This window comes from Macaca thibetana, chromosome 6, assembly GCF_024542745.1.
Source record: "Macaca thibetana thibetana isolate TM-01 chromosome 6, ASM2454274v1, whole genome shotgun sequence".
NCBI lineage: Eukaryota > Metazoa > Chordata > Mammalia > Primates > Cercopithecidae > Macaca > Macaca thibetana.
In genome coordinates this window covers 138,183,520-138,209,024 of record NC_065583.1, presented here as the reverse complement: position 1 = coordinate 138,209,024, position 25,505 = coordinate 138,183,520, and the positions used below count along the sequence as shown (strand labels likewise).

General features: G+C 39.3%; 1 protein-coding gene across 6 annotated transcripts in view; it reads left to right on the top strand.

Moving 5' to 3' along the window:
• The window catches only part of CPLANE1 (ciliogenesis and planar polarity effector complex subunit 1), a 163,189-nt gene that overhangs the window by 94,062 nt on the left and 43,622 nt on the right, over positions 1-25,505 (top strand). For 5 of the 6 annotated variants that reach the window (XM_050794493.1, XM_050794492.1, XM_050794491.1 and 2 more), the window contains 8 exons: positions 685-851; positions 2,230-2,362; positions 3,582-3,636; positions 5,361-5,462; positions 9,581-9,702; positions 10,044-10,239; positions 10,446-10,595; positions 15,608-15,861. In XM_050794493.1, the coding sequence (XP_050650450.1) occupies positions 685-851; positions 2,230-2,362; positions 3,582-3,636; positions 5,361-5,462; positions 9,581-9,702; positions 10,044-10,239; positions 10,446-10,595; positions 15,608-15,861 (1,179 nt within the window). The remainder of the gene's footprint in view (positions 1-684; positions 852-2,229; positions 2,363-3,581; positions 3,637-5,360; positions 5,463-9,580; positions 9,703-10,043; positions 10,240-10,445; positions 10,596-15,607; positions 15,862-25,505) is intronic. The other variant, XM_050794494.1, reaches the window with a different exon arrangement.

Below are 25,505 nucleotides of genomic sequence, written 5' to 3'. Positions count from 1 at the left end.
ATCTGTGGTCTTTGTGCCTCTGCATCTTCCCTGTTGCAAATAATTTTAAGTTAAATGCTGGACATTATATAATTTCATTTATAAGACGAAAGGTTTTTTTTTTTGGTTTTTTGTTTGTTTTTTTTAATATGAGATAGAGCCTCACCCTGTCACCAGGCTGGAGTGTAATGGCGTAATCTCAGCTCACTGCAACCTCTGCCTCCCGGATTCAAGTGATTCTCCTGCCTCAGCCTCCCAAGTAGCTGGGATTACAGGCATGCACCACCATGGCTGGCTAATTTTTTGTATCTTTAGTAGAGACAGAGTTCCACCATGTTGGCCAGGCTGTTCTCGAACTCCTGACCTTGTGATCCGCCCACCTCGACCTCCCAAAGTGCTGGGATTACAGGCGTGAGCCACCGCGCCTGACCAGAGGAAAGATTTTTAATATGGGAATGAAATTAGGAAGGTGAGAACTTCTAGCTTAATTTCTGAAATAGGATGACCCATTTGAAACTTTCAGCACTTTAAATCACTTTTTCTCTAAGATACGTATACTCATATTGCCAGTTTAAATCAATTTGTTATATTTAATTTGTTCTGTTGCACAGTTTAAAGAAATGCATTTTTCCTCAGTCTTTTGTTAAAATATTACATAATTGAGTTTGCAGTTTGTCATTCTTATGCTTTGTTTCTTTCTTGTAGTGCAAAAAAACACAACTTATCCCACTTGAAAACCTCATTGCGTTTAAACAAAGCCAACAGAAACTAACAAATAATTTATTTGAACAAGGTGATGCTGGACACCTTCAACTTCTAAAGGTCAAAATAGAACCACCTGAAGTAAGACAAGGAAAGGACAGTAAAAAAAGGCAAGATTTAAGTGAAATTTTATTTAATAATATCATATATCAGCAAGTTCATTATTATTTAAAATCACATGGTAATCTGGTTCAGTCTCCTAGGCTATACACAATTGCACATTCAGTTTTCAAGTGTCATGTATCTGAACATATTTTATGTGAGAAAAATTCCTATTTTGTGAGACAAATACTATAATATTTTCCCATCGTATTAAGTAATTCTTTCCTACCATTCGTAGACTGGAGGATTCTTTTACAGTGTCTATAGCAGAAGGAACAGTCATCATTTGCTTCTCAAATACTTGGTACAATATCCCATATGCAGTAGTCCTCCCTTATTCCCAGGAATACATGCCAAGACCTTCAGTGGATACCTGAAACTGCAGATAGTACTGAACCCTATTATATATTTTGTTTTTTTCTATACATACATACCAATGATAAAGTTTAAGTTATAGATTAGGCACAGTAAGCAATGCACAATAACTAGTAATAAAATATAACAATTATAACTATATTGTAAGGCAAGTTATATGAATGTGATCTCTTTCCCTCTGTCTCTCAAAATACCTTATTGCACTGAACTCATCTATTTTCGAACCATGGTTGAACTCTGATAAATTGAAACCTTGGAAAGTGAAACCATGGATAAGGGGGGACTACTGTATCCTCCAATACTTTGAACCAATCATCTTACCATATTCTTCAGACTCTTACAGTGAGCAGGAGGGTAGGTGATGTAAATTGTTTCAGGGCACTAAGAAATGTGTATGTGAAAAGCAAGGCTGTAACTTCTAGTGAAGAGCATTTACTGTAGTGTTTTACCATGTGTATTGATTGGCAGATTATTACTAAGTCTGGAAAATACTTTAAAATTTTCACATTTATCAGACTGTAAAATCTGTTACTAGTGCTGTCTTTCCAGAAATGGTCTTCTTGTTTCCATCTATTCCCTCTTCCAATTTAGTCTTCCCCTTAGCGTTTTGAGACCTCTTTCCTCCTTGCTGTGATTTTGCTGAGGTGACTAAGTGTGCTTAATGTCTTCAAATAGACTAATGGAGGTATCTGATAGGGTTTCTGGCACCGACTGCAAATCCACAGAAAAGAGAGTTTAATAATTATCTAAGATGTGTAACCCTGTCCTTAGATTCCAGTGACTAACATAGAATAGTCAGTTCAGTATTAGAGGTTCTAGAAATAAATTTCATATTTGGTGTTTTGCTTGTATTTGCTTGTATTTGCAGAATGTCTTGTTAATTTAATTAAATGCTATTGAAAAGAATTTATGAACATAATTTTGTTAACTGTATCCCTATATAGCATGATAAATGAAAAGCAAATGTTGCTATAATTGTAAAAGTATGTTTTATGCTATTATGTTTAACAGGCAAAGGAGAAGAGCTGAGAAAGAGCTGCAAGAAAAAAAATCTGAGAAATTGAGGAGAAAACCAAATGTGACTTTTCGACCAGAGAATTCCATAATTAATAACGATAATTCAGAAATCATTAAGAAACCCAAGGTATAGAAAAACTGCTATTGATTCTTCCCTGGTGTGCATGTACACTGAGTTTGGTATGTCTTTGTGGTTTATCTAGTCTGATCGCTGGGAGCTTCTGATTGTGATTAGGGGGATCTTTATATCATTCAGTATATCAGTCCCTGCTGCCTCCCTCCACAGAGCAGTAGACATAGAGTTCTGAATGTGAAAAGCAACTTGATGGTACATCAAAAACTGCAGTTTAGAGCATCTGCCTGCATGGCTTTTTTTATATTTGAAATCACCCTTTGCTTATTTCTATGACATCTTAACATATATGTTATGTTATTTGGGCTTCTCCTAATACAGTTTCACCCTTCTCTGAGATTCCTCTAGGACTTCCCAAACAGGTTTGTTGTGTAAACTCTATTTTAAGTCAAATCTTTTTTAAAAATTTAATTTATTATTATTTTTTAGAGATAGGGTCTTGCTCTGTTGCCCAGGCTGTAGTGCAGTGGCACAAATATAGCTCACTGCAGCCCCTACCTCCTGGGCTTGGGCAGTCCTTCTGCTTCAGCCTCCCAAGTAGCTGGGACTACAGATGTGTGCCACCATGCCCAGCTAATTAAAAAATATTTTTTTGAAAGGTGGGACCTTGCTGTGTTGCCCAGGCTGGTCTCTGACTCCTGACCTCAAGTGATCCTTCTACCTCAGCCTCCTAAAACACTCGGATTATAGGTGTTAGCCATCATGCCCAGTGTTAAGTCAGGTCTTTTTAAATATACCTCTGTATTTGGTGACTGTCTAACTATTTTTGCAACAACAGATTAAATAAAGAGAAATGTATTAATAGTTTTGTTTACATTGATTTTTAAAAGGCATGCTTTTTCAGTCAGTCCTCAAGAGCATGTCTAGAGGCACTTAGTACAACTGTTTGTTGAGTCCATGAAAGATTTTTGACAGGATGGTGTACTATTTGAGTATTATCAAAGCTACTCTGTAGGAGAGAGTTGCACATGGTAACCTAGGAACCTTACATTAAATTGGTAATGCTTTTTTATTGTTTGGCTTATAAATTTTCTTAACTCATTTGTAGAGTTACTTCGATAGAGTAAATAATTTGATGGAATAATTATGCCTAGAATGATGGAAATTGAACCTATACATGAGAATTCAATCTTCATAGCTATTGAGTATTTTTTAACAAAATAATACATGTCTTTGAGTTAATCATAGATTAATCCTGTGGGAATTCATTTAGGAACAAGAAGAACATTGTGGTTCCCATTCTTTGGATGACTTCGACATTCCTTTTGGTATGTATGTGTATGATTAATGTAATGTCTAAGTTTAGAGTTAAAATTAGCTTTTTAGAAATATGTACAATATGAAAATGAGGCTACCTACATTTCTGCCCAGCTGACTACAAATTCAAGGGTTCCTATACTCTACCCCCCTCAACTCAGGTTTGGTAATTGACTAGAAAACCCACAGAAATTGGGAAAGCACTTTACTTATGATTACAATTTTATTATAAAGGATACAACTCAGGAACAGCCAAATAGAAGAGATGCACAGGGCAAGGCAGTGGTGGGGTTGGGCAGCACAGGGCTTCCATGCCCTCTCTGGGATGGCCAGTCTCCTAGCACATCCATGTATTCACCAACCTGGAATCGCTCTTAACCTGTTTGCTTCAGGATTTTTATTGACTTTTCAGTACTTAGGTATAATTGATTAAATCACTGGCCATTGTGATTGAGCTCAATCTCCAGCCCCTTCTCTTTCCCAGATGTGGCAGTAGGATGGGTGAATTGGGGGCTGATCATTCTAACCCTCTCATCATGTGGTTGGTTCCTCTGGTGATTGGCCCTATGCTAAAGCCATCTAGGGGCTTGTGAAGAGACACCTCTAGCATATACTTAGGTGTGATCAAAAGGGGCTCGTTAGAAATAACAGACACTCCTATCAGGAAATCCCAAGATTCTGAGGACCTGTGTGCAAGAAACTGGGTCTTTGTAGACCAAATATGTATTTTTCATTATACCACAATGCTCCATAATTGATACTGTCTTATTCTACCTAGTCTTCCTGGGTGATCTCCCAGAGAAATCCACATGTAAACACAAACTCTCACAGTAGACTTTGGATTTTGGTTCTCTTTCCTCTTGAGTTTTTCTACTTATGTAGAAATTACCTCAGATATACTATGTGAATTCTGAATTCATTATTTCTACTCTGCCCTGACTGTTTTTTCCTCCTACATTCTCTTTCTCCATTTGTGTTGATATCAGCCTAAGCCAGAAACATGTGATTATGAATTCTGTCTTCCCTTTTATCCAGTCAATAACCGATTCTTACCTATTTTGCTTCCTTTGTAATTCTTAAATTTATCCTGTTTTCCCATCCCTCACCATTACTAGGTATATCCACTCAAACCTATTTTCCACACACTGGCTAGATTGTTTTCCTAGAATATGAATCTGACCATATCATTTCTCTGCTTAACAGCTTCTACTGGATCTTCATTCCCAGAAGAATATCTAGGTTTCTAAGCTGGACATGCAGAGTCCTCAACAGTTTTGATTTTGATTCTACCATGTCTTTGAAATTCAACTTACGTAACACTTCATTCAGAAAGCCCATTTTAGGCTGGGCACGGTGGCCCAGGCCTGTAATCCAGCACTTGTGGGAGGCTGAGGCGGGTGGATCACTTGAGGTCAGGAGTTTGAGACCAGCCTGGCCAAAATGGCTTAAACCCCGTCTCTACATAGGCATGGTGGTGGGCACCTGTAATCCCAGCTACTTGGGAGGCTGAGGCAGGAGAATCACTTGAACCCGGGAGGCAGAGGTTGCTGTGAGCTGAGATCACGCCACTGCACTCCAGCCTGGGCAACAGAGCCAGACTCCGTCTCAAAAAAAAATTTTAATAACATCCTGACACCCCATATTTTACTTCCATTGAGTTAGGTACTGTGCTGCTGGGCTCCTGGTAATATGTTAGCTTCTCAATGATTACTTCCAATGTTTTGTTATATTTAAGAAATGCTACAAGATGATAATACTTCAGCTGGATTGCATTTCATGGCCTCTGTGAAAAAGAAAGCTATAGGAAGTCAAGATGCAAGTACAAATACAGTCCCAGGTAAATGCTGTTTTTCTTTTTAAAAAATTTGTATATTTTGATATAATTGAGTTATCTAGACTTTTCCTTTAAGGCAGTGATTTAAAGGGAATTTTAAATTATGTGATATGATTTACTCCCCCTAGGTTTTTCTCTCCAATCTTGGTATATACTTTAGAAATCAAATTTATAACTTAGTAAAACATAATAGAGACTTTTCTTCAAAATTACCATAGATTACATCCTAAGTCAGTAAAAATAATGCTTTGAATTTGGATTCTCTATGTTATTAATTACCTTCACTGGAATTGCATGTCCAAGGTTGGGAGGCCTGGGACTGTGGCTAGTGAAGGTGAGCTAGGAAGGACTGGATTGGGTTCGGTGAGGGAGGGGTGTGTAACTGTGTCCAGGAGTAGAGGAAATAAGTGTTGGAGGACCTATTATTTGGAATGTTTCCTGACAAATTTCCACTTTAATATTGTTTATCATTATGAATAGCATATTGAATAGTGCTCTACCCATTGTATCATAGTAATTCTTTTTTATGACTTTTAGTAAACAGTTTCTTTTACCCATGTACAGAACCTTGTACGTGCTTTTTAGCCTCTCTAACTTTATGTCTTAAAAATGTAATCATTTTAGAATATTTAGGTAATTTAGCAATCTATGAAGAAGATGAAAATTAACCATAATCTCACCACTTAGCAATAATGGTTTGATATTGTTTTTTCTTTCAGTCTTTTGTGCATTTTACATAGTTAGATACAGTATATAGCATAGGTGTCCTCCCTTAGTATCTAAACTCTCATTGTCCAGATATTATGGCTGTCTTCTCTAGCTTTTCCATGAGCGTTTAGTTTAATCCTCCTGGGTCCCAATGTTGTTTTTTTCCAAGTACCTTGGGATGCTCTTAAATTAGAGTGTATCTTTAATATATTATTTATTTTGTTATTTGCATCATAGTATGTTTGCTGCAGTGTTGAAGGCAATTCATCTCTAATGCATTCAGTATTATTGCATATTGAATGCTAACTAATGAATTAAATGAATATTAATAAAAAAGTGATATTTAAAATGCTTTATATGTAGTAATCCTTGATGAGTTGTTATTTAAGTATTTAAGAGTTGTTTAATGATGTTTGGGAAAATTAGATGGACTAGGACAGCTTTTTATTTCCATTTGAAATACTGTCATAAAGTCTCCTGGAATTGGAAAATTCACTATCTAGCACATTTGCAGGAGTGGATTAGATTTGCGTTACAAGGGATACCTGTATTTTGTATCCTGTTCATTTCACTTTGATTTATATGTATGGCAAACATGTCCCTGTGTCATCAGAGAAGTACTTCATAAGCATATTCCTTCTTCCAGCTATACATTAGTTTCCAGTTTTTTTTCTCCTACAAATTAGGCTTCAATGAATATCTTCCTGCATAAGAGACTTTTTTGGTTATTACTATGACTTAGCTAACCTTTTTAACTTTGCCAATCTGATAGGTCAAAAAAAGTCATTATAGGCCGAGCACAGTGGCCCACGCCTGTAATCCCAGCACTTTGGGAGGCCGAGGCAGGCGGATCACGAGGTCAGGAGATCGACCATCCTGGCTAACACGGTGACACCCCATCTCTACTAAAAATACAAAAACAAAACTAGCTGGGCGTGGTGGCATGCACCTGTGGTCCCAGCTACTCGGGAGGCTGAGGTGGGAGAATGGCATGAACCCAGGAGGTGGAGCTTGCAGTGAGCCGAGATCGCGCCACTGCCTGGGTGACAGAGTGAGACTCTGTCTCAAAAAAAAAAAAGAAAAACAAAAGTCATTATTTTAATTTGCATTTCTTTCTGAATGAAGTTGAGCATGTGTAAATGTTTTTGATATAAATGATGAGTCTGCATTTGAGAAACTTTTTTTTTCTTTTTTTTTTTTTTTGAGACAGAGTCTTGCTCTGTTGCCCAGGCTGGAGGCTGGAGTACAGTAGTGCAATCTTGTCTCAAGATTGCCTCCGCCGCCCAGGTTCAAGCAGTTCTCCTACCTCAGTCTCCCAAATAGCCAAGGTCTCCTGACAGGTGACTTCCACTGTGCCTGGTTAATTTTTGTATTTTTAGTACAGACAGGGTTTCACCATGTTGGCCAAGCTGGTCTCAAACTCCTGACCTCAAGTGATTTGCCCTCCTTGGCCTCCCAAAGTGCTAGGATTACAGGTTTGAACCACCACATTGGAACTGAGAAGCATTCTTAAATGTTCATTATCTGAGCATATCTTTGAGAAAGCCTTGGAGGTACATTGCTTTTGTTAAGTAGTTTATCGAAGTTGGCAGCTATTTCCTGAGTCTGCTGTTCATCTAGGTGAAGGCCCATGATATAAATAATAATAAAATTTGAAATTACATTAATTATTTAAAATTACATTGTTAAGCTGTCACTCTATGTTTCTACCTATCACCTTCTATGCATTAGATCTAATTATCTGTATTCATATATTTTAATTTTTTCTTGTGTTTGTGAAATTTTTTTGTTTTCTCTCTTTGTCTTAAATTTTTTAATGTACTACAAGAGAAGTAAGCTACTTCTCAAGAAGTTGTTTCTGAATGTGGTACCAAGCAGCAAATCATTTCTTGCACATCATGTGTGATTTCTTTTTTTTTTCTAAGAGCAGTATGACTTATTAAAGATATATCTGACTGGGCGCGGTGGCTCAAGCCTGTAATCCCAGCACTTTGGGAGGCCGAGATGGGCAGACCATGAGGTCAGGAGATCGAGACTATCCTGGCTAACACGGTGAAACCCCGTCTCTACTAAAAAAATACGAAAAATCTAGCTGGGCATGGTGGCAGGCACCTGTAGTCCCAGCTACTCGGGAGGCTGAGGCAGGAGAATGGCATAAACCCGGGAGGTGGAGCTTTCAGAGAGCTGAGATCCAGGCACTGCACTCCAGCCTGGGTGACAGAGCGAGACTCCATCTCAAAAAAAAAAAAAAAAAAAAAAAAAAAAAAAGATATATCTGCATGATGCCAAAGCTAGTCACTGTCCCCCATAAAAAAGCAGTTAAACCAATCAATTAAGAGAGAATGATTTCAGTATTTTTATTTTTCTTTTTTTTGTGGTTTTAAGTGGTTTAAATTCAAGCTTTGGTAATAAGTACTCAGTACGAGTTACATTTGAAAATAGTGCTTTATTGAAAAAACAATGCTAGAAAATAAGGCTAGAGGCCTAGAACAAAAGGCACAGAGTTAAACTGTCTGATGATCTCCTGTGACAGGCCTGTTTATTTTACTGTTAAATAAGAAGCAGTTAACATTTGTGAAATTTAGATGTTAAAACACTTTAAGTGGTAAAATTTAATTGTAAGCTCTGTGAATATACTATATACCACTGAATGATACCCTTTTAAAGAATGTGAATTAGCTGGGCACGGTGGCTCACACCTGTAATTCCAGCACTTTGGGAGGCTGAGGCGGGCAGATCACGAGGTCAGGAGATCGAGACCATCCTGGCTAACACAGTGAAATCCTATCTCTACTAAAAATACAAAAAAATTAGCCGGGCATGGTGGCAGGTGCCTGTAGTCCCAGCTACTTGGGAGGCGGAGGCAGGAGAATGACCCCGGGAGGCGGAGGTTGCAGTGAGCCGAGATCACGTCACTGCACTCCAGCCTGGGCGACATAGCGAGACTGTCTCAAAAAAAAAAAGAGAATGTGAATTATGTTTCAATAAAGCTGTCAATAAAAATAAGCAAATAACAAGAAACTATTCAAGGTAAAAAAAAATTAGTTATAGGTTAATCTCCTAAAATCTGGTTTTTTTGAAACTTCCCTAAAGTAACCAAACATGACTTAAGATATCTGATCTAGAAATAGGAAATTTTAGCATTTTCTTGATGTAATTTAGTTACTTTACTGTTCTTGTGAATCATTCATATGAGAAAAATAATAGTCAGCTTGCTTTCAATTATGAATTACTCTAAATTACCCTTAGAATAGAATTTGCTTTAATTATTTATATGCATGTCACTTCTACTTAGATTTCAAGAAGTATAATTTATGTTGTTTGTTGCTAACTTGTTCATACAAAGTTGATGATTTGGAGCAGTTTACAGCGTTTTTCTTAAAGTTCCTGATTATTTCTTTTTTAATTTGCAGAACATGAGCCTTTGAATGCTCCTCAGCTCTTGGTCCCAGATGTATATCTAAATCTGAAGCTTTCCACTGAAATGTCAGAGAAACCTTTGTCACCCTCAACACCTCATACAGTAGCAAACTTGGTTTGTGTTTTATTCAGAAATTTTAATAATACCTTTGCGCTAAAATGTATTATGGTCATGTAGACATTATTCAATTGTGTAGATGAAATGAGGCTAAAAATCTCATCTAGGTAGTTTTGTAGTAAAGGTTCAAAAATTAATTTAAGCATTATGCCAAAAATATTGTAAACTAAGATCAATAATACATACTTCCTGCTCCTTTTCCTAAGTTGGGCACATTCAGGCCCTTCTTTCCTTGTTATTAATAAGAATTAAGAATTAAGCCTTTTTTTGGGGGGACAGAGTGACCATATAGAGTAAAAAGAATGTAACCCTCTTTGATTTTATGTGTTTTGGCTCAGGTTGGACATACTTATATAAATGTGATTGACATTGAAGCTGATGATCTACAGGAATTACCTGTGAGAGAAGAGCCTTCAAATGATAATGTTATCAAACAGCAAAGCGATCATCCAGCAGTTCCATCATCTGCAGAGTTACATTATATGGCAGCTTCAGTTACTAATGCTGTTCCCCCGCATAATTTTAAGAGTCAAGGTAATTTTTTCCTACTTTTAAAACAAAAATGATTTGAAAAGTTATTTAATATAGCATTGTTATCCCTACTCACATCTCTTAGCTCTCCTCCTAAAACCCACTGTATTTTTGGATGTTTATATTCACAGAAATGTTCTGTTAATCTTCTCATTACCTTATTTAGAAGTTTAGAATCAGTCTTTGAATGCTTTTCATATTCTTAATAGAATCAGCCAGTTCCTCTATGGATTTATTTTCCAAACCTGCAGAAGTAGCTCCAGCTTGTCTGGATGGAAAAAGCTTGAGACCAGGCATTACAGAAGTGAAGGAGCCTAGTGTCACCTCACCTACACCATCAGACATACAGCAGAACGAAGGTAAACAGCCAAGAGGTATAGCATGACCCTCTTCTGAATTACTGTTATATTGGAAACAAGCACCAAAATTTGATAATTGCAAAAGAAACCAGAAAAAGGGTTGTCCCTTGCTGAGGAGCATGGGGGCAAATAGGTAAATGAAATAGAGACATGATTCCAAAGCTGGGACCCATGGATATTTTGTAAAAAGTCACAGATCTGTTTATGCATATGTCTTTTCTCAATTAATAAGGCTAACAATAAATATTCTGTGTGAGTTCATGAGTGTTTTGATGTTAAAAAGCAATTTTCATATTGTAAAAGGTGGGAAATTATCAAATAGCACACCGAAAATAAACAGGCATGGTAGCCAACAGTACTTTTTTCCCCAACTTTTATTTCAAATTCGGGACACATGTACAGGTTTGTTACCTAGGTATATTGCATGATGCTAAGGTTTAGGGCATGACTGGACCCATCACCCAGGTAGTGAGCATAGTACCCAATAGGTAGTTTTTCATCCCTTACCTTCCTCCCTCCCTCTCTGTCTTATAGTCCTCAGTGTCTGTTGTTTCCATCTTTATGGCCAGGTGTACGCAATTCAATAGTACTTATAAATATTCAGTTTTATAGTCAGGTTGCATTATGGTAACTTTTTACAAGATTTAGAAGACTATATATATTTAAATTTTTAAATAAAATACATATATATGTGTGTATTATTGTTGTGTTTTAGAGACAGAGTCTTGCTGAATTGTTCAGACTGGGGTATGGTGGTGCGATCATAGTTCACTGTAGCCTCGAACTCCTGGGCTCAAGGGATCCTCCTGCCTCAGCCTCCCAAGTAGCTAGAATTACAGGCACACACCACCATGCCTAGCTAATTTAAAAATTTTTTTTATAGAGACAGGGTCTCACTATGTTGCCCAGGTTGGTCTTAAACTCCTGGTCTGAAGTGATCCTCCCGCCTCAGCCTCCCAAAGTACTGGGATTACAGGCATGAGCCATCACACCAGCCTAGAAGAATATCCCTCCACAACATGAAGCTACTACATCCTGTGACTGGTTAGGTTAATCCAATATGCAATCAGACTTCCTGCAACAGAGACCTGAGTCTCCCCTAGGTTCCACAGTGGTTGTGAGGTATGGACATAGTCAGCCCTGTGGTTGCAAGATGCTTGGGCACAGAGTCTAGCTCTGCCTGATTATTGTATAATGACAGTGGGCACTCAGGAGACATGAGGAGCAAGGAAGGGATGGGTTAGGATGTGTTAGGGCATGTGTATTACAGCTGCATATACAAACAAGTACCAGCATTTCAGATTTTAAAGCCTTCATCTTCTCTCTCCTGTCATGGGGCTGCTAAGGTGTATGGGTGGTGAATGGAGGATGTATGAAGCTAGCAATGTTTCAGACGGGGGAAGTATGTGGGAAAGTGAGCAGAGCCTGGCTTTTAGATTCAAATAGAACAGACCTGGATTTGAATCCCAGCTCTGTCACTTAATAGCTTAGATACGTTTTACAAATCAATTAACTTTCTTTGATCCTCACTTGTATGTCTGTAGGACACACCTCAGAGGGTTGTCATGAAGTACATCTAGCCAAGTGTTTGTGGCTGCTTAGGTACTCTGTTAATTTCCCTTCATTTTCATGCCAATCAACTTTTGAAGTTCTGGCAGACAGGAAGTAGACTTTTCTCTCTGTGACCCCTGAGTATCTTAGGCCAGCATTTCAAATGACTATAAGCTACAGATTAATTTCATTTATCAATGAGACTGGGTTTATAATCAACCTTTTGGAGGTTCCTTACAGGGGGAGAAGGCCTGGTTGCAAAAATTTATCAGTGGACCCTGGTACTCTAATTACAGAGAAGAACTTTAAAAGGAAAAGTTTTATATTTTGAAATTAAATTCTGTCGTTTTACATAATATACTTTATTATTATTATTATTATTTTTTGAGATAGAGTCTCACTGTGTCACCCAGGCTGGAGTGCAGTGGTACAATCTCGGCTCACTGCAACCTCTGCCTCCCAGGTTCAAGTGACTCTCATGCCTCAGCCTCCCGAATAGCTGGTACTACAGGCATGTGCCACTACACTCAACTAGTTTTTATATTTTTAGTAGAGGTAAGGTTTTGCCATGTTGGTCAGGCTGGTCTTGAACTCCTGACCTCATGATCCACCCACCTCAGCCTCCCAAAGTGCTGAGATTACAGGTGTGAGCCACCGCGCCTGGCCCATAATATGCTTTAGAAACTCAGAATATAGTCACACATTAGAGTTGACTGGGATTTACATTACAGGAAAAGGTGAGGAGAAGGGAGGGACAAGGTCACTAGATGCATACAACAAAAAGCTAAACAAACAATAAATTTCTGTTTTAGTGAGACCTGCTCATTATTTTTTGAATGACAGTAGCATCTTATTTTGGGAGTCATCTCCTACTAGGAATATCATCAATAATAGCAAGCAGAGTTTTGCTGGGCCTAGAAAGAGCATTGCAGGGTCAGTGGAACTCAGTGTTTAACATTCTTGGATGGGTGATTTCTCTATGAGTCAGTGGAAGCGGAACAGGTTCTCCAGAGAAAGGGAAGCTAGTTTCATTATATATTGAGGACGTTCTGGGTTTTGAGCGTGTACTTCTCTTTTGCTGTATTTTCCACTTGTAAGTTTGTATGCATCACATTCTTTCCTGAGAGTCACTAAAGCTGATGCTTCAGGCTGCTAAGAAACAGGGATAGATAGATGTAAAGTACTGTGAGAGTCAAGCTAAAAAGGGTAGGGCCAGAACAGGTAGGGAAATACTATATAACTGCCATTGCCAATGTTGCCATTTACTATTGTCTTATCATGGGAAGGTTCAACTTAGACTGGGACTGAAATATAATAAGCACTATTTATATTTTTTTAGTAGTTCACATTTTTTCAAAGTACTTTGCCACATAATTTGATCTTCACAAAACGCATAAGTTAGGTAGGGCAGGCATCATAATCTTCATTTGACTGACTCTTCATTCAATAAACATGAAGTTAAAGACCATATACCAGGGCTAAAGAAGAGAGAAACACCAGGCTCTCAGTCTGCGGGCATGCCTACAGGGGGAAGGAAAGACAGACATATAAAGAGATGATTATGATACTGCTTGGTAAGTTCTGCAGTGACGGGATGAATGAGATTCTTGGGTAAGACAGCATGGAATCCATCTCGGGGGATGATTGGGGCTATTTGGAGGAGAGACACCTAAATGGAATCTTAAAGGAAAGTAGGTTTTAGTGAGAGAATGGGCCTTCAGACAGACAGAACAGATTTTGCAGTAAGTTAATGGAACTTTTTTAGTTTGAGAAAATTTAAGTTGGGCTGGGTGTGGTGGCTCATGCCTATAATCCCAGCACTTTGGGAGGCTAAGGTGGGTGGATTGCTTGAGCTCAGGAGTTTGAGACCGGCCTTGGCAACATAGCGAGACCCTGTCTCTACAAGAAATAGAAAAATTAGCCAGGTGTTGTGGCACACACCTGTAGTCCCAGTTACTCGAGAGGCTGAGGCAGGAGGATCGCTTGAGTCCAGGAGGCAGAGGTTGCAATAAACCAAGATCTCATCACTGTACTCCAGCCTGGGTGCTAGAGCGAGACCATGTCTCAAAGAAAAGAAAAGAAAATTAAAGTTCATTATGCCTGGAGTCAAACTGAGTAGTATTTTGTTTGTTTGTTTAAAGAAATAGCAAGAGATGAATTTCAGCTGGAGAGGTAGACAATGGAAAGATTATGTGTGCCATTGTCTGTCATATGGAGGCATTTGGACTTTTAAGGTGAAGGCATTGGAGACACACTGAAGAGTTTTGGACAGAAAAGGAACGTGATTTCTGTTTTTAAAAGATCTCTCTGGACCTGGTGTGGAAGATGGACTAGATAGGATAGAGATAAATTACAGATAACGATATGATTTGGGGTCTATTTATTGTGAAAACTTCAGCCAAGTAGTGGTATTAAGAATGTAGGCATTTAGCAGGTTGAATCATCAGTACTTGTCACTTTGGATCTAAGAGAAAGAAAGGAGCCTCGAGTGACTTTCTGGTCTCTGGTTTGGGAAACTGAATGGTGGTGCTGTTTGCTGAGCTGCGGAACAAGGAAGAGGGAGCAATTTGGAGGGGCAGAAGCAATGAATTCATTTTTATGTGCTTATGGGACAACCTAACTGATATGTTCAGGATATGAAGAGCTGGAGCTAAAAAAGACTGCCATATGGATTTGGGAGTCATCTTTCATCAATGACATAACTCAGAGAAAGTGGGAAGAGTGAGTAGAGAAGTGAGTTCAGGCTGGCAGCCCAGGAAGTACTGACGGGTAAAAGGAATGGATGGCAGCAGAAGAAGTATGAGCAATACAGGCAGGAGGAGACCCAGACATCAGAAGAAGAGTGCATTTAAAAAAGGTGGTGCAGACCAGGTGCAGGGGCTCACGCCTGTAATCCAGCACTTCCTGAGACTGAGGTGGGAGGATTGCTTGAGCCCAGGAGTTCGAGACCAGCCTGGGTGACAGAGCGAGGCTCTTAAAAAAAAAAAAAAAAGGAGGTGTTGCAAATTTGGGAGAAGAATCAACTGAATTTAAGAAGAAGAAGAGTCATTGGCTTTGATTTTGGTTTTAGGAGGTTTAACATTTGCCTGAGATCCCATATAAAGTCAGTAATAGCCAATATTGGGGCCAGCTTTTAATGTGTGATGTTTTTGGTTTTCAAGTAGAATTTGAAAAAGTCATTAAAAATATTAAATTTGCTTTTTGATGAAGTATATGTTTGTAGCAAGGAATGAAAGTAATATTCAGACTTTCCTTGTGTGTGGAACTTTGTTGTAGTAATTTATGTATTCTTATCCCAGAAGTCAAGAAGCTGAAAAGGAATTTTTAGGTGTATTTAATTAAAACTGATTTGGAAAGTAGTGTTGTGTTGGTTTAAAATGAAGTCATCAAAAAATGAGATCATCAGTAATACCTCTTCTTTAATTATAATCAATTCTGCTTTTACTCTCATTAATATTTAGATCTGCCAAAACCAGAGTTCCGATTCAAAGGACAGAGCACGAAGTCAGACTCTGCGGAAGATTATCTGTTGTGGAAACGGCTGCAAGGTGTCTCTGCAGCTTGCCCTGCACCAAGCTTTGCAGCTCACCGACTAGAGCATCTTACTGCTAAGCTTCAGAAAATTGACAAGCAGTTGCTAGCAATACAGAACATTGCTGAAAACATAGAGCAGGATTTCCCCAAACCTGAAATGCTAGATCTACATTGTGATAAGGTAGACTGCCTTTATTTTTAGTTTTTTGTTTGCAACTGAATTATTAGATTTGTAGTGTGATATACCTTTGGATACTTGATTTTTCAAAATGATGAGAAATTTATTTTCTTTAAGCTAGAGTTTGTCAACCTCAGCACTATCGACATTTGAGCCAGATAATTCTTTGTTGTGGGGGACTGTGCCATGTGTTGTAGGATATTTGGCAGCATCCCTGGTGTTTACCCACTGGTTTCCAGTGGCACTGCTCCCTAGTTGTAACAGTCAAAAATGTCTCCAGATAATGCCAAATGTTCCCTGGGAGCCAAAATCACCCTCAACTGAGAACCATTACCTTTAAGAAGTAAACCCATGTATAAGGCTATTATCATAAAATGAGTTGGAAAATATTACCCTCTCTTCTATATTTTGGAAAATTTTTTATAGGATTGGTGCTATTTCTTCCTTAAATGTTTGGTAGAATTCAGTGAAGCCATCTTCACTGAAGATGCTTAAAGTTTTGTTTGTTGGGACATTTTAAAGTATAAATTTAGTTTCTTCTGTAGATATAGGGCTATTCAGCTGATCTGCTCTAAATAAAGCTTTTTCTAGAGTCCTCCCACACAAAAATGAAGTAAACCCATGCTTCCTATCAAGAAAAGAAATATGTGAATTACAAAACTAGAATGTGATTTTAAAGGAACCCCGCTTATAATTATCATTTTCTTCTGAAAGATTTTTATACTTTTACAAATATTATTGTCCTTCTATTTGGAGTTTTTGTGAGTTTCTTTTAAATATTTTGTGTAAGAGAGTTAGTAGTCAGTTCCTTAGAAATTTTTCATATCTTTTTTTCTTTTTATTCTTGAGTCATAGTCTTGCTCTGTTATCCAGGCTGGAGTGCAGTGATGCGATCATGACTCACTGCAGCCTCGATCTCCCAGGTTCAAGCAATCCTCCCATCTCAGCCTCTTGAGTACCTGGGACTATAGGTGTATACCACCACTCCCAGCTAAGTTTTTAATATTTTTTTGTGGAGAAGAGTTCTCCCTATGTTGCTCAAACTAGCCTCGAATTCTTGGCCTCAAGCAATCTTGCCTTGGCCTTCGAAAGTGCTGGGATTATAGATGTGAGCCACCATACCAGCCTAGTTTTCTATATCTTTAAAAGGTAGACATACAAAATAAATTAATGTTTATATATAATGACAGTTAAATAAAATAGGAAGTCTCAAAAATTATTTTGCACATTTTGTCCTTTTTTTTTTAAAGGAAGAACAATTTATATCAAAAGGATTAGAGAACAAATATTATGTTACAAATAATTGGTTAAATGAGACCATGGTTGGGTACTTGAGGCCAAGAGTTTGAGATCAGCCCAGGCAACATAGCGAGACCTCATCTCCATAAAAATAATAATAAGTCAGGCATGGTGGTGTGCACCTTTAGTCCTAGCTACTTGGGAGGCTGAGGTGGGAGGATCACTTGAGCCCAGGAGTTCAAGGCTGCAGTAAGCTATCATTGTGCCACTGCACTGTAGCCTTGGTGTCAGAGCAAGGCCCTGCCTCTAAAAAAAAAAAAAAAAAAAAAAAGTTAAATGTCTTAAAGTCTAATATTGGGAAATGCAAAATAGTCTGCAGGATAAGAATTCCGTTATTGACTTACCTTACAAATATTCCAGTTTGCTAGTGTGTTGACATTTAAAAAATGTATTTATTAGGTTTATAGTACACCTTTAATCCAAACGTTTAACACATTTAAAAATTAAGATGAAGGGGGGCGGAGCAAGATGGCCAAATAGGAACAGCTCCAGTCTCCAACTCCCAGCGCGAGCGACACAGAAGACCGGTGATTTCTGCATTTTCAACTGAGGTACTGGGTTCATCTCACTAGGGAGTGCCAGACAATCGGTGCTGGTCAGCTGCTGCAGCCCGACCAGCGAGAGCTGAAGCAGGGCGAGGCATCGCCTCACCTGGGAAGCGCAAGGGGAAAGGGAATCCCTTTTCCTAGCCAGGGGAACTGAGACACACAACACCTGGAAAATCGGGTAACTCCCACCCCAATACTGCGCTTTAAGCAAACAGGCACACCAGGAGATTATATCCCACACCTGGCCGGGAGGGTCCCACGCCCACGGAGCCTCCCTCATTGCTAGCACAGCAGTCTGCGATCTAACCAAAGGCAGCAGCAAGGCTAGGGGAGGGGCGCCCGCCATTGCTGAGGCTTAAGTAGGTAAACAAAGCCGCTGGGAAGCTCAAACTGGGTGGAGCTCACAGCAGCTCAAGGAAACCTGCCTATCTCTGTAGACACCACCTCTGGGGACAGGGCGCAGTAAACAACAAAAGCAGCAGAAACCTCTGCAGACGCAAACGACTCTGTCTGACAGCTTTGAAGAGAGCAGTGGATCTCCCAACACAGAGGTTAGATCTGAGAAGGGACAGACTGCCTGCTCAAGTGGGTCCCTGACCCCTGAGTAGCCTAACTGGGAGACATCCCCCACTAGGGCAGTCTGACACCCCACACCTCACAGGGTGGAGTACACCCCTGAGAGGAAGCCTCCAAAGCAAGAATCAGACAGGTACACTCGCTGTTCAGCAATATTCTATCTTCAGCCTCTGCTGCTGACACCCAGGCAAACAGGGTCTGAGGTGGACCTCAAGCAATCTCCAACAGACCTATAGCTGAGGGCCCTGACTGTTAGAAGGAAAACTATCAAACAGGAAGGACACCTACACCAAAACCCCATCAGTACGTCACCATCATCATCAAAGACCAGAGGCAGATAAAACCACAAAGATGGGGAAAAAGCAGGGCAGAAAAGCTGGAAATTCAAAAAATAAGAGCGCGTCTCCCCTGGCAAAGGAGCGCAGCTCATCACCAGCAACGGATCAAAGCTTGATGGAGAATGACTTTGACGAGATGAGAGAAGAAGGCTTCAGTCCATCAAACTTCTCAGAGCTAAAGGAGGAATTACGTACCCAGCGCAGAGAAACTAAAAATCTTGAAAAAAAAGTGGAAGAATTGATGGCTAGAGTAATTAATGCAGAGAAGGTCATAAACGAAATGAAAGAGATGAAAACCATGACACGAGAAATACGTGACAAATGCACAAGCTTCAGTAACCGACTCGATCAACTGGAAGAAAGAGTATCAGCGATTGAGGATCAAATGAACGAAATGAAGCGAGAAGAGAAACCAAAAGAAAAAAGAAGAAAAAGAAATGAACAAAGCCTGCAAGAAGTATGGGATTATGTAAAAAGACCAAATCTACGTCTGATTGGGGTGCCTGAAAGTGAGGGGGAAAATGGAACCAAGTTGGAAAACACTCTTCAGGATATCATCCAGGAGAACTTCCCCAACCTAGTAGGGCAGGCCAACATTCAAATTCAGGAAATACAGAGAACGCCACAAAGATACTCCTCGAGAAGAGCAACTCCAAGACACATAATTGCCAGATTCACCAAAGTTGAAATGAAGGAAAAAATCTTCAGGGCAGCCAGAGAGAAAGGTCGGGTTACCCACAAAGGGAAGCCCATCAGACTAACAGCAGATCTCTCGGCAGAAACTCTGCAAGCCAGAAGAGAGTGGGGGCCAATATTCAACATTCTTAAAGAAAAGAATTTTCAACCCAGAATTTCATATCCAGCCAAACTAAGTTTCATAAGTGAAGGAGAAATAAAATCCTTTACAGATAAGCAAATGCTTAGAGATTTTGTCACCACTAGGCCTGCCTTACAAGAGACCCTGAAGGAAGCACTAAACATGGAAAGGAACAACCGGTACCAGCCATTGCAAAAACATGCCAAAATGTAAAGACCATTTAGGCTAGGAAGAAACCGCATCAACTAACGAACAAAATAACCAGTTAATATCATAATGGCAGGATCAAGTTCACACATAACAATATTAACCTTAAATGTAAATGGACTAAATGCGCCAATTAAAAGACACAGACTGGCAAACTGGATAAAGAGTCAAGATCCATCAGTCTGCTGTATTGAGGAGACCCATCTCACATGCAGAGACATACATAGGCTCAAAATAAAGGGATGGAGGAAGATTTACCAAGCAAATGGAAAACAAAAAAAAGCAGGGGTTGCAATCCTAGTCTCTGATAAAACAGACTTTAAACCATCAAAGATCAAAAGAGACAAAGAAGGCCATTACATAATGGTAAAAGGATCAATTCAACAGGAAGAGCTAACTATCCTAAATATATATGCACCCAATACAGGAGCACCCAGATTCATAAAGCAAGTCCTTAGAGACTTACAAAGAGACTTAGACTCCCATACAATAATAATGGGGAGACTTCAACACTCCACTGTCAACATTAGACAGATCAACGAGACAGAAAGTTAACAAGGATATCCAGGAATTGAACTCATCTCTGCAGCAAGCAGACCTAATAGACATCTATAGAACTCTCCACCCCAAATCAACAAAATATACATTCTTCTCAGCACCACATCGCACTTATTCCAAAATTGACCACATAATTGGAAGTAAAGCACTCCTCAGCAAATGTACAAGAACAGAAATTATAACAAACTGTCTCTCAGACCAACCACAGTGCAATCAACCTAGAACTCAGGACTAAGAAACTCAATCAAAACCGCTCAACTACATGGAAACTGAACAACCTGCTCCTGAATGACTACTGGGTACATAACGAAATGAAGGCAGAAATAAAGATGTTCTTTGAAACCAATGAGAACAAAGATACAACATACCAGAATCTCTGGGACACATTTAAAGCAGTGTGTAGAGGGAAATTTATAGCACTAAATGCCCACAAGAGAAAGCAGGAAAAATCTAAAATTGACACTCTAACATCACAGTTAAAAGAACTAGAGAAGCAAGAGCAAACGCATTCAAAAGGTAGCAGAAGGCAAGAAATAACTAAGATCAGAGCAGAACTGAAGGAGATAGAGACACAAAAAACCCTCCAAAAAATCAATGAATCCAGGAGTTGGTTTTTTGAAAAGATCAACAAAATTGACAGACCGCTAGCAAGACTAATAAAGAAGAAAAGAGAGAAGAATCAAATAGACGCAATAAAAAATGATAAAGGGGATATCACCACCGACCCCACAGAAATACAAACTACCATCAGAGAATACTATAAACACCTCTACGCAAATAAACTAGAAAATCTAGAAGAAATGGATAATTTCCTGGACACTTACACTCTTCCAAGACTAAACCAGGAAGGAGTTGAATCCCTGAATAGACCAATAGCAGGCTCTGAAATTGAGGCAATAATTAATAGCCTACCAACCAAAAAAAGTCCAGGACCAGATGGATTCACAGCTGAATTCTACCAGAGGTACAAGGAGGAGCTGGTACCATTCCTTCTGAAACTATTCCAATCAATAGAAAAAGAGGGAATCCTCCCTAACTCATTTTATGAGGCCAACATCATCCTGATACCAAAGCCTGGCAGAGACACAACAAAAAAACAGAATTTTAGACCAATATCCCTGATGAACATCGATGCAAAAATCCTCAATAAAATACTGGCAAACCGGATTCAGCAGCACATCAAAAAGCTTATCCACCATGATCAAGTGGGCTTCATCCCTGGGACGCAAGGCTGGTTCAACATTCGCAAATCAATAAACATAATCCAGCATATAAACAGAACCAAAGACAAGAACCACATGATTATCTCAATAGATGCAGAAAAGGCTTTTGACAAAATTCAACAGCCCTTCATGCTAAAAACGCTCAATAAATTCGGTATTGATGGAACGTACCTCAAAATCATAAGAGCTATTTATGACAAACCCACAGCCAATATCATACTTGAATGGGCAAAAACTGGAAAAATTCCCTTTGAAAACTGGCACAAGACAGGGATGCCCTCTCTCACCACTCCTATTCAACATAGTGTTGGAAGTTCTGGCTAGGGCAATCAGGCAAGAGAAAGAAATCAAGGGTATTCAGTTAGGAAAAGAAGAAGTCAAATTGTCCCTCTTTGCAGATGACATGATTGTATATTTAGAAAACCCCATTGTCTCAGCCCAAAATCTCCTTAAGCTGATAAGCAACTTCAGCAAAGTCTCAGGATACAAAATTAATGTGCAAAAATCACAAGCATTCTTATACACCAGTAACAGACAAACAGAGAGCCAAATCAGGAATGAACTTCCATTCACAATTGCTTCAAAGAGAATAAAATACCTAGGAATCCAACTTACAAGGGATGTAAAGGACCTCTTCAAGGAGAACTACAAACCACTGCTCAGTGAAATCAAAGAGGACACAAACAAATGGAAGAACATACCATGCTCATGGATAGGAAGAATCAATATCGTGAAAATGGCCATACTGCCCAAGGTTATTTATAGATTCAATGCCATCCCCATCAAGCTACCAATGAGTTTCTTCACAGAATTGGAAAAAAACTGCTTTAAAGTTCATATGGAACCAAAAAAGAGCCCGCATCTCCAAGACAATCCTAAGTCAAAAGAACAAAGCTGGAGGCATCACGCTACCTGACTTCAAACTATACTACAAGGCTACAGTAACCAAAACAGCATGGTACTGGTACCAAAACAGAGATATAGACCAATGGAACAGAACCGAGTCCTCAGAAATAATACCACACATCTACAGCCATCTGATCTTTGACAAACCTGAGAGAAACAAGAAATGGGGAAAGGATTCCCTATTTAATAAATGGTGCTGGGAAAATTGGCTAGCCATAAGTAGAAAGCTGAAACTGGATCCTTTCCTTACTCCTTATACGAAAATTAATTCAAGATGGATTAGAGACTTAAATGTTAGACCTAATACCATAAAAACCCTAGAGGAAAACCTAGGTAGTACCATTCAGGACATAGGCATGGGCAAAGACTTCATGTCTAAAACACCAAAAGCAACGGCAGCAAAAGCCAAAATTGACAAATGGGATCTCATTAAACTAAAGAGCTTCTGCACAGCAAAAGAAACTGCCATCAGAGTGAACAGGCAACCTACAGAACGGGAGAAAATTTTTGCAATCTACTCATCTGACAAAGGGCTAATATCAAGAACCTACAAAGAACTCAAACAAATTAAAAGAAAAAAACAAACAACCCCATCAAAAAGTGGGCAAAGGATATGAACAGACATTTCTCAAAAGAAGACATTCATACAGCCAACAGACACATGAAAAAATGCTCATCATCACTGGCCATCAGAGAAATGCAAATCAAAACCACAATGAGATACCATCTCACACCAGTTAGAATGGCGATCATTAAAAAGTCAGGAAACAACAGGTACTGGAGAGGATGTGGAGAAATAGGAACACTTTTACATTGTTGGTGGGATTGTAAACTAGTTCAACCATTATGGAAAACAGTATGGCGATTCCTCAAGGATCTAGAACTAGAAGTACCATATGACCCAGCCATCCCATTACTGGGTATATACCCAAAGGATTATAAATTATGCTGCTATAAAGACACATGGACACGTATGTTTATTGCGGCACTATTCACAATAGCAAAGACTTGGAATCAACCCAGATGTCCATCAGTGACAGACTGAATTAAGAAAATGTGGCACATATACACCATGGAATACTATGCAGCCATAAAAAAGGATGAGTTCGTGTCCTTTGTAGGGACATGGATGCAGCTGGAAACCATCATTCTTAGCAAACTATTGCAAGAACAGAAAACCAAACACCGCATGTTCTCACTCATAGGTGGGAACTGAACAATGAGATCACTTGGACTCGGGAAGGGAAACATCACACACTGGGGCCTATCATGGGGGGGGGGGAAGGGGGAGGGGGAAGGGATTGCATTGGGAGTTATACCTGATGTAAATGACGAGTTGATAGGTGCTGACGAGTTGATAGGTGCTGACGAGTTGATGGGTGCAGCACAGCACCATGGCACAAGTATACATATGTAACAAACCTGCACGTTATGCACATGTACCCTAGAACTTAAAGTATAATAATAATAAAAAAAAATTAAGATTAAGCATATGTGAAACTATACTGAAAGGATATGAGGCAGGACTACGACTAAGTAAAAATATTAATACTAAGTAATGATATTATGATGCTTATTTGGTTGTTTTCCTCTTTTTGGGGAGTAGATTTGGGGTCTCACCATGTTACCCAGGCCAGTCTCTAACTCCAAATGATCCTCCCACCTCAGCCTCCCAAAGTACTGGGATTACAGATGTGAGCCATTGCACCTGGCCTGCTTTCTGTTTTTTTTTAAAACCCAGATTTAGATCTTCACATCCAAATAAATGTTCAGCATCAAAGCAGTTGTTGGAACTCTTTACTTCAAAGAATCTCTTTTGCAATTGCCTTCTGAGCTAGTTTAGTATTCATTATCTACAGCCAGATACTTGATTTATACCCAAATCTAGTCTTTTTTTTTTTTTTTTTTTTTTTTTTTTTGAGACGGAGTCTTGCTCTGTCGCCCAGGCTGGAGTGCAGTGGCCGGATCTCGGCTCACTGCAAGCTCCGCCTCCCGGGTTTACGCCATTCTCCTGCCTCAGCCTCCGGAGTAGCTGGGACTACAGGCACCCGCCACTTGGCCCGTCTAGTTTTTTGTATTTTTTTTTAGTAGAGACGGGGTTTCACCGTGTTAGCCAGGATGGTCTCGATCTCCTGACCTCGTGATCCGCCCGTCTTGGCCTCCCAAAGTGCTGGGATTACAGGCTTGAGCCACCGCGCTCGGCCCAAATCTAGTCTTGATCCTGGTTTGCTCACTCTCAGAAGAGTTCATGAATCATTAATTCCTTCAACAAACATTTATTGAGCATCTACTGCATATTAGGCCCTGTGCTAAATTCCAGGAATAGAAAGATAAATAAGGCATAGTACCTACTCTTAAGGAGTGTAAAATCTAATAAAAGAAGATAGATGTATATACCAATAAATACATACATACTGGGTCTAATGAGGCACATAGATATGCCTGGTATGCTGTGGCATCAAAGAAGGCTTTGTAGAGGTGACTTGAGCTGGTAATGAATTGGTATTCATCAGCTAATTAAGGAAAGACTGGCAAAATATTGTGAGCAAAGGAGAAAGGTACCAAATGGCATAGAGTGTTTGGGGAGCTGTATGAGCATTACTTAGAGGTAGAAGTTAGTGGGATTGGACTTTAAGACATTTGGCAGTAGAGGTAGGAGAGGGGAGGCAAGGAGGAACAGAAAGCATTTACCATGTCAAGCCATTGGGATTTTATCCTATAAGCAGGTAGTGGGAAACCACTGAAGTATTTTAAACAGTGAAGGGAGATTATCAGATATGCAGACAGTAATGTGAAGGGTAGACTGGAAAGGATAAGTCTGGGAACAAGGAGACCACATGGGTTACAGTGGTTCCACATCTGACTGCCCATTAGAATCATCTAGGAAACTTGTTAAGAATGCAAATTCCTGGGCCCCATTTCCCTGAAATTCTGATTTTAAGTAGGTCTGGTTAGAGCCCAGGAATCTGTGTTATTAACAAGCTTCACAAATGATTCTTATGCTGCTAGCTCTATATCAGGTCCACTGATAAGTGTTTGAGATCCACTAAATATCTATGGCAGGAAATAACAATGTGCCTGAATTTGAGCGGTAAGAATGGAGGGAAGGCATTAATAGGACTTAGAGATTGATAAGCTGTGGGAAGGTGAAGAAGACAACAGAGATTCACAGTGG